The following is an 8752-nucleotide window of genomic DNA, read 5'->3' on the forward strand; positions in this document are numbered from 1 at the left end:
CCCATCAAAGCCATAAAGCTGTCAGTCCTTTTTGGGTTACATCATCTCTACGCAGTGATATTACCTGGACATGCAGACTGCTGCAGCCAGCTCCCAGGCATGCGCTGTGAGCCTAAGAGCACACATCCGTATTGTATCCCATTAGCAGCCGTGCTGTGTGCGATGCATCCCTGGTGCAAATACACAAGGGATGGCACACCACAACTCACGGTTATGTCATTCTCACTACTTCAGAGCAGCATGGACTGGCTGTGCAAGGCAGCAGTAACAGGAGGAGCAGAGCTACACTCTGTGTCCAGGCAGAGGCAGGAACCCTGGGTCTGTCCCACTGCTCAGCCTTCAGCTCTGCGTGTCCCTTTGCCCTGGTGCCAGGGTGAGTATTCAGAGGCTTCAGAAGATCACTGCACAGAGAGGAATGAACACAGAGCTGTATGAGCAGATCCTTTGACAGGCAGCAGCAGCCCAGCCACTGCCTGAGGCAGCAACAGGATGGGGTTCACTTCCAGCAAATAGCTAAAGGCTGCTTAGCCTTCGTAGTACTGACTTTAAATAGCAGAAGCAGATACTCCCCTTTACCTTTCTCACAGTGCAGTGCAGTGCGTGGCCCTGCGCTGGGCTGTCAGATGCTGAGTGGGGGCACAGGGACAGGCTGCTCTGTGCCCAGGAGAACGGTGCTCCCAGGGCACACTTCTTCCTCACCTGGAGCTGGAACAAGCCCTGCTCTAAGCTGCAAGGCCAGGCAAATCCGGATACTGAACCTGCATTGGAAGAGTGCATTCCGGAGGCCTCGGCTCCGTGCCCACCACCCTTCGTCTCTGGTCCTCAGCGGAGCAGATGGACACACAGGTCTATGCATATGTGCTGCTGTGCACAGCTGTCACACTGAGCTGGGACACGCAGTCTGCAAGGCAGGGCAGAAGTTGTAGGCTGGCGTTTATTAGTGTTTATTCCAAACAGCCTTGTGTACAAACTGTAAACACGACAAAAGATAAGATCCCAACAGATGTCCGCAACAGCAGAGCAGCCTGGGTCTGGTTAGAATTTGTAGCTTTGGGATAGGAGGGCTGATTGTCTACAACAAAGCTGAGGTCAGTCCAGAACATTTCCCCAGTCCACAAAATGCCCTGATGCTCATCTCTGGCTTTCCTTGGTGAGTCTGGAGCTTGTCATAGTTCGTGTGGGTGCACGGACTGCTCCATAGGTGCAGGAGGCAGCGCACAGGGATGGCAGGGACAGCAGAGGGGCTGGCTTAGTGCAGCGAGAGGGAAGGGATCAGCAGGAAGGATGTAACATCTGCACAGAAAGACGTGGTGGGATGTGGGGCTGCACACTCAGTAGAGAATGTCCTCGAAGCTGAGCAGCAGGAAGCGGTGCAGGGCACTGGGCAGGTGCAGCTGGGAGAGCACCGGGAGCAGCCGTCCCTCCAGGAAGGCCCTGAGCGTGCAGCGGGCCAGGTGCTGCAGGGAGCGGGGCCTCTGCTCCAGGGAGAACAGCGACTGGTAGAAACGGGGATACTTCTGCAGGAGAGAACAGAGGGTCAGAGACACAGAATGGACCATCCCACCGCCCCATTGCCTGGGTGCACCCCTCCCACCCGCTGCCCTGCCGGGTCTCCCAGCCCCGTTCCCAGACCTTCTGCCCCTCACCTGCACAACCTCAGCTGGGACCGCCGACACCCACTCCTCGGACACGCGCACGTGGTCGTAGCAGTTCATCAGGGCCTCGATGGCTCGCGGGCAGGCATTGCAGTACCGCAGCACCTGTGCAGGGGGAGGCAGCCCATGGATGGACCCACGGTCCTGTGGGTCACACCCTCACCCCTCAGAAAGCTGCACCCGCTGGGTGCCTTGGTTCTTCCGCCCCCATGCTACGTGCCTGGCTGCTTTCCGCACGCATCGGGTCAGAGCAGGAGCCACGTGGGGCAGGGACTGACACCATCTGCGTGCAGCAGGACCAAAGCACAGCCCTTCTGGGGGGAGCTCCGTGGGGCTCTCGGGGCTGCACTGTGCTGGGTGAGGCTGCAGACATCCCATGTCTGTGTTGTGTGTAATTTGAGTCCATCATGCTCCTGTGAGCCCCAGAAAGGGACCATGTGCCACTGATGCGACACAAATCCCTGGTGTGCACCATGCCCGTGTTTTCACAGCACCCCGAAGTGCAAGAGACACACTTGTGACGGTTTCTCTTACACCAGCATGGTCTTGGGAACACGCAGCACCCACACGTGGCTGTACCCAGCACAGCCCCACAGCTCCGGGTTCCCACTCCCTATGGCCCAGGCCAGCAGCCGCTGTCAGAGTCTATTCCGGCTGTAAGAGTGATCCTCATTATCTGGCGTTAATAGGAGATTAATTAGTGTTAATTGTTGATTTTCCTGTATTTTCCCAAAGGGGAGAGCAATCTGCTGATCTCCGGGCTGGGTAATTATTGCACTGCTCAGAAATTAAGACAGGAACTTAACTCTTCATTTGCTGGTGTCTTGCAGAGGAAGCATGAGCTGAAGGATACACCCCAGGGAGGAGAACCAGCACCTGAGAAGAAGGAGGGCAGCGCTTCCTGAGGCAAGTAGTTATGGGAACTTGGCAGGGATTGTCCGTACAGCTGAGCAGATGGGAGAACCCTACAGGAGAACATGCCCCAGGGAGAAAGCTTCAGGGATTCCCTTACCAATAGCAGCCTCTCCTTCTCCTCCCAGCCCTGGGAGGAAGTAGCCAGGTCAGCAAGCCCAGAGCATAACCTGCTGTGTCAGAACCACCCCCGCTCCCACTGGGGTCCCCAGGTCACTGTCTGCCCTCCCCGCTGCACACCCAGCCGCACACACCTTGAGGAGGGAGCCAGGCCAGATGCGGATGGCCCCGTAGTTGAGCAGGGTCCGCACCACGAGCTCGGGATGGTGCTCCAGCTTGTAGGCAGCTGCCTGCAGGATGTTGTGCAGGGCTGTGTTGCCGCTGTAGTTCATGATGTTGACGTTTGCACCCTGGGCCAGCAGTAGCTCCGCTATCTGAGCGTTGGCGTTCTTGCAGGCCAAGTGCAGCGGGTGCTGATGGTCCCTGTCAGCAGCATTGACGCTGGCACCGCTCTCCACCAGCAGCTGGCACACCCTGTAGTAGCGCTCCATGTCCTGGGCTGAGTGTGGCTGCGCGCAGGCAGCATTCAGCGGCGTCTGCCCCTCCTCATTCCTCGCCTCCAGCTCTGCCCCGTGTTGCAGCAGCAGCTGGATGTGATCGATGAGGCCGTGCCGTGCCGCCACATGCAGCACTGTGTCCTCCTCCTCCTCTGTCCGGCTGTTTACACAGGCACCGTGCTTCAGCAGCTGCTGAACACACCTGTGAGGACCAAGCAGACTCAGTGACAACCCCTCCTCTACAGCTCCTATCCTACCCACAACCCCCACATCTTCTTGTCTGCACCACCCCATGACTTTCACTTCTCCCAAGTATCCCCACACCTCAGCTCCTCATGCCTGGAACAGCAGGTTTAAGCCAGGACAGCTGGGCAGCAGAGACTCTGTTGCCCTAACCCAGCCCCATTTCTTTCCACAGGTGCCCGATGAGTTTCAGTACACGCTGGGTGTGCATCCATGTCCATCGGCACATGCATGCCTCGAGTTTTACAGCATCACCCGTCATCTCTGTGCTGCCAGCAGGCAGCAGGGCAGCAGTACCACGTTCAGCTGCATCAGCTCTGAGAACTGTAGCCTGCAGTCATCTGGCAGGCATCAGAGATGGCCCTGGCCCAGGAATACGCAGCCAAGCCACCCTATGCATCAGCCAACCGGCTGCGTCCACCAGCCCACCTGCAGGTGTGTGAGAGGATCCCTTCTGCACAAAGTGAGGCTCAAGCAGGGGAGACCCCCTATGTCCCTTGGGCAGAACTCACTTGATGGAGTCTGGACTCTTGCAGAGATGCAGAGGCCTGTATCCATCCTCAGAGACAGCCTCAGGGTCAGCTCCAAAGCTGAGCAGCAGGCGCACGCAGTCAGCACTGGCTGCCACACAAGCCTCGTGCAGGGCAGTCTTACCCCCTGGTGCAAAGTTGACGGCAGCGCCCCTGAGCAGCAGGAGGTGCAGGCAGTCTGTGTAGCCCCGGCTGGCTGTGATGTGTAGCGGTGTGGTGAGCTCTTGCTCGTAGCTCAGAGACCACAGTCCTGCAGAGAAAGGGGAATCAGGGATCCACATCCAGCCCTGGGTCCAGAACCAGGGTTTTTCCTCCAGGGACTCTCTTCCTGCCAGTTACCAAAGTCTCTGCCTTGGGCCTGGCCTGATGAGGGCACAGGACAGCTGGGATTTGGCTGAGGCTGCATGCTGTGCTGCCCCAAGGAGCAGGAGGAGCCCCAGGGCCAAGGCCTTTCCCAGAGCTGGGCTTCTCCATCTGCAGCTCACTTGAGCAGCACAAGACTTCTGCTGGCAGGAGCACAGTGAGTGAGGAGACTTTGGGCAAAGGCAGGGCTGAGAGCAACAGCATGGCTGGGGAGAACAGCTTTCATGAAGCACCACCACAGAAGGACCGGGCAGCAAAGCAAATGGTTGCTGGAGCAGGCTGTCACTTACACAGAAAAGCCCTGAGTGTGGCACAGGCAAGCAAGCCTCAGCAGGGATGGTCATCCAGGGCCTGTGGCAGAAGAGCAGCTGAAAGCTGCCAGTTCCTAAAGATGCTGACCCAGCTGGAACCACTGCTGAGCTGGTGCAGTCTGCAGGCACACAACCTGCAGCTGTTAAGGAAAAGCTTTCCTTCAATCATGTTTCCTGCTGCCTCTCCATGCAGAGCTACAGGGCTGCATCCTGACCCAGGCCACACGATTGCTCAGGACCGCTTCCCTCTTACCTCTTCTTGCAGAGACAGAATGCACTCAGCTGTTTTTATAGGACTGGGTTCCAACAGAACCATCCCAAGGACCCAGAACAGAGCTGTGGCAATTCCTCATCCACAACAGCTTGCAGCCAGCTCAGCTGCACAGACAGCACAGGGACATGAAAGCAAGCTATGGGAGCACAACCTGGAGCCTGAATTCCTGTGTCCAGAGGGGAGACCTGGAAACAAGGGCCAGGTACCCAGAGCACACCCCACACTCCCAGCCACATGCACACAGGGGCACCCTGCCACATCCCAGTGCTCACTCCCATCCCCACCCCTCCACAGCCAAAGCGGCATCCATAGCACATAATCCTACGCCCTGCAGCAGAAGCAAAGCTCTGAGCGCCCAGCAGCCCCACTGCACTGCCTGCTGCCCCTGCATACTCAGCCCACGGAAATTGAAGCGGTAGTTCCTCCACTCCTCCAGGTCACTGGTGTCAAACACCGTGTTGGGACTGAGCTGGTGCTGAGGGTAGCTGAGGAGGTCGGCCACAACCCCCTGCTCCCCTGCCAGCAGTGCCTGCCAGAATGCCTGGGCTGGGCCCTCTGCCTTCCGTGTGCAGATGGGCTCCCGCTGCTTGTCCCCTCTGCCCACGGCACTGCCCATGATGCAGAACCCAGCCTGCAGAAGGAGCCGCGGCTGGACCTGCTGCCTCCACAGCCTGTGGCACAGCCCCACCAGCACCCCGTGCCCCGCACCGCCTGTCTGGGCGCAGAGACATGTCACAGCCCGGCTTGGCTCGGGCTGGGAATGGCTCAGATCACTCTACTATTCTGGGAACCCTCGTGACCCTGCAGTAGCATCAGGGGGCAGGGAAGAGTCTCCCACCAGGCAGCAGTGCTTCTGCATTGCTGCTGTACAGGGAACCCCACAGCACTGCACTGCAGCATGTGGGGTAGAGGAGGCAGGACATTGCTGACAGGACAAGAAGGGAGCAGTGCCTGCTGTCACCCCATTGCTGCCTGTGCCACTGCAGCACCACGTCGCTGACTGTGCACTCACGGCACGCAGCTGCCACAATGCTGGCTCCATCCAGCGCTGCACTCACCCCCCTTTGCTGGCTCCAACCAAGTCAGTGGCACCAGGCAGGTTTTTAAACAAGCAACAGGAAAGTTACTTCTTATCAAAGCTCAAAGCCAAAGCAGCATTAGAAGTAGATCAGGGATGGGGAATGATGCATGACAAGCCAAGTGAAAACATAGAATGGGATTGTCCTTCAGATCTCTTCCTACATTTCCTTGAAATCCAGCCTTGCTGAGAGCTCCTACCATGGAAGTCCTGTTTTTTCCCATCCTCTGACAGTCCCTTCACTGGGTGTTCCTCACCGCTGTCCTTTCACCTAAGACTGCATTCTCCCTTCCCCACTCACTGCACAAACCCATCCTGCCCTCTCACTGGTTTCAGAGCAGCACTTTGCTCACAGTCCTTGTTACCTGGTTTGTTCAGAGCACATTCTGACAAACACTCCGAACTTCTCAAAGGGTTTAATTTTGTGTCACACCAGTCAGATCACGCAGCTACAGCAAACTAACTGACACCAACAATGACACAGGAGACCCAGAGAAGAGCATAAAATGGGAAACCTTACTCTCCTCAATAAATGACCGTGCTCCATCCTGATATTCTAAAGCATCGTTTGGTTTGTCTGTGCATTCACCACCAACAGCCCAGGCACAATGCAGTGCATGAAAGAGTAGCAAGAGGGAAGCCCTTGGCGAACTGCCTCACCTTGTGGGATCTGCAGTAACCCCAAAGACATAAACAAGCACCCAATAAGAGCCTGAGTTCCTCAGTTCTAAAAGCACTGTTGGGGAGACAAAAGGCGGCGTGACTCGGTGTCAGTATCACTGCACATTGACACCTCCTCAGGGCTGCTCAAAGTACCAGTGGGGAGGAACCTCAGTAATGCCAGGTCATTGGGCTCTAATTTTAGGTCATCACTTGGCACGTTTCAGCACCTGTTTGTGCAGTTCAGAGACGCACGGCCAAGGACTCAGGTGTGTCTGCTGCCTTCTGAGTTACGTCTTTGGCCTGGGCTTGATGGATGGGCTTGTTTGGTTGGGTTTTTCACATTCTGAGTCTTTGGCGATAAGATCCACATCTGGGTGATGTCATTTTACAGAGGTTTCTCTGTTTTCTCTGGGACAAAGACTTCATAAGGGAGCTGCTGAAGTGCCTGCCAGCCCAGCACAGGGCAGGAATTAAAGTGTGCAATTAATGGCTTTCTGATAAGTGGCCTCAGTTCCACAAAGGGAAATAACATTTGTATTTTTCTCCCTGAGTAGACTGTAGCAATACAGAACATGGTTATAAAAATCCTGCACCTAAGCAACCTTTACCACTCAAAAAGCATCAGCACCTGCATCTGAAAGCTCACCCCTCCTGTTGCCTCTTGCTAGCCCCACAAAACCCATCTCGGTCAATATGGTCTGCAGCCTTGTGCCAGGATGCTTGAGAAGAGCCCATGCCTCCGCAAAGCAGCCTTCATCCTCAGCCTCTCCACCCCAGCACAAGCAGTCACCAACAGCCTCCCCTTGGCGTTCCCACTCTGCACACCCACCAAACTTCCTGCTGGTCCAGCGCAGCTCCTCACCCCTGGCCTCAATGATGAGGTTGATGGCTGTGCTCCGGGTGAAGTACTTCCGAACCATCTCCAGGTCCCCGCTGAAGAGCGCGTTCTGCACCAGCAGATCTTGGCACTGCAGGGGCTCCATGCGGCCGACCCAAGGCCTCTGGGCAGCCACACTGTGCTCAGTGTGGTGGGACTGGGTCTGAGAGCACCTCTGCTGATCCAGCTGCTCCTTGTCCCGCTGCAGTGTGCGCTGTGTGGCAGAGCTGAAGGCAAAGGAACAGTCCATGATGGGCAGCACAAAGGACGACTCCAAACCTTGCAACGAAACTGCTGCAGCCAAGAGTTTCTTGTCTCAGGCTGCGTCCTGTGCAGGTTGCTCCCAGTTTGCAGCTTCCCAGCACCAGGCTGGGTTTGGGCACAGGCTTAACTCACCCCCATATAAATAGTCCTGCTTGGCAGCTCCCCCACGACCTTCCACCTTCCAGTTTATTTTCAGCTGCTGGATGCAGTCACCAGCATAGAATGGGCTGGGCACGGGACAGAGGCAGCCCCAGACTTCTTTCCATACTTTCTGGTTCAATCTACGGAATCTCTGCCCTGCACTGTGCCCCCACCTTGGAAGCAAGGGAGCACAGACAAGGGGGCAAAGGTGGTAGGGAGGGTGAGTGGGGCTGAGTACTGAGGGGTTGGACTCGATGATCTCTAGAGGTCCCTTCCAACCCCTACAATTGTGTGATTCTGCGGTTCCCTTCAGGTCAATCCATAAGGACTAAAAAAGCCCTCCCAAGGCCCACATGCTGCTCTGGGAACTCCAATGAACATCAGGGCAGTGAAGAAGCCTGCACCCAATGAGCACAGGCTAAGCAAGAGAAGGGTCAGCTTAATTCCCTGGCACTGCAGCAGACAGACTCCTATGGAAACCTCAGGATGTTGGTAATGCCTTTGGGTTTCTGGGTAGGTTGCATCCAGATGTGCTACGCACCTCCAGACACAACAGTCACATTTTGGATGCCCAAATGCAGCCATTGAGGCTTGTGGTGAGTGAGAGGGCAGATCTTGTTAGCCATGACATTGTGGTGGCTTGACATAGGTTCAGGACCCGTGAAATGTTTTTAATCTCAGATTACTTCACTATAACTAAGCTGTTAATTGCTGTGCCCTGTCAACATAACCTTCCAGCTGGGCAGGCTGTGAATGTCAGCAGCAGCCATTCATCAGCTGCTGCAGGAATGTCAGCCATCCCACAGAACAGGGTGCTCTGTGCTCAGCCCAGTCCTATGACAGACCAGAGCCTGGGGAGCTGGGCAGCACAGTGAGATGCCACT

General features: G+C 56.3%; 1 protein-coding gene across 1 annotated transcript; it reads right to left on the minus strand.

Moving 5' to 3' along the window:
- Positions 1-1331: 1331 nt before the first annotated feature.
- ASB10 (ankyrin repeat and SOCS box containing 10) lies at positions 1332-7713 on the minus strand. Its single transcript, XM_072329430.1, has 5 exons — positions 7416-7713; positions 3880-4147; positions 2822-3326; positions 1647-1760; positions 1332-1517 (listed from the first exon to the last, which is right to left on the minus strand). The coding sequence occupies exons 1-5, from the start codon at positions 7711-7713 to the stop codon at positions 1332-1334; spliced, it is 1371 nt and encodes a 456-aa protein (XP_072185531.1).
- Between the last annotated feature and the right edge of the window lie 1039 nt (positions 7714-8752).

The sequence above is a fragment of the Excalfactoria chinensis genome, chromosome 2 (genome assembly GCF_039878825.1).
Source record: "Excalfactoria chinensis isolate bCotChi1 chromosome 2, bCotChi1.hap2, whole genome shotgun sequence".
In the NCBI taxonomy this organism is placed as follows: domain Eukaryota; kingdom Metazoa; phylum Chordata; class Aves; order Galliformes; family Phasianidae; genus Excalfactoria; species Excalfactoria chinensis.

Coding starts and splice junctions, on each gene's coding strand:
- ASB10 (XM_072329430.1), bottom strand. CDS start 7,713: ATGGACTGTTCCTTTGCCTTCAGCTCTGCCACACAGCGCACACTGCAG. Junction 1,761..2,821: donor GGCCTGGCTCCCTCCTCAAG/GTGTGTGCGGCT, acceptor CCCCCTGCACAG/GTGCTGCGGTACTGCAATGC. Junction 1,518..1,646: donor TCCCAGCTGAGGTTGTGCAG/GTGAGGGGCAGA, acceptor TCTCTCCTGCAG/AAGTATCCCCGTTTCTACCA.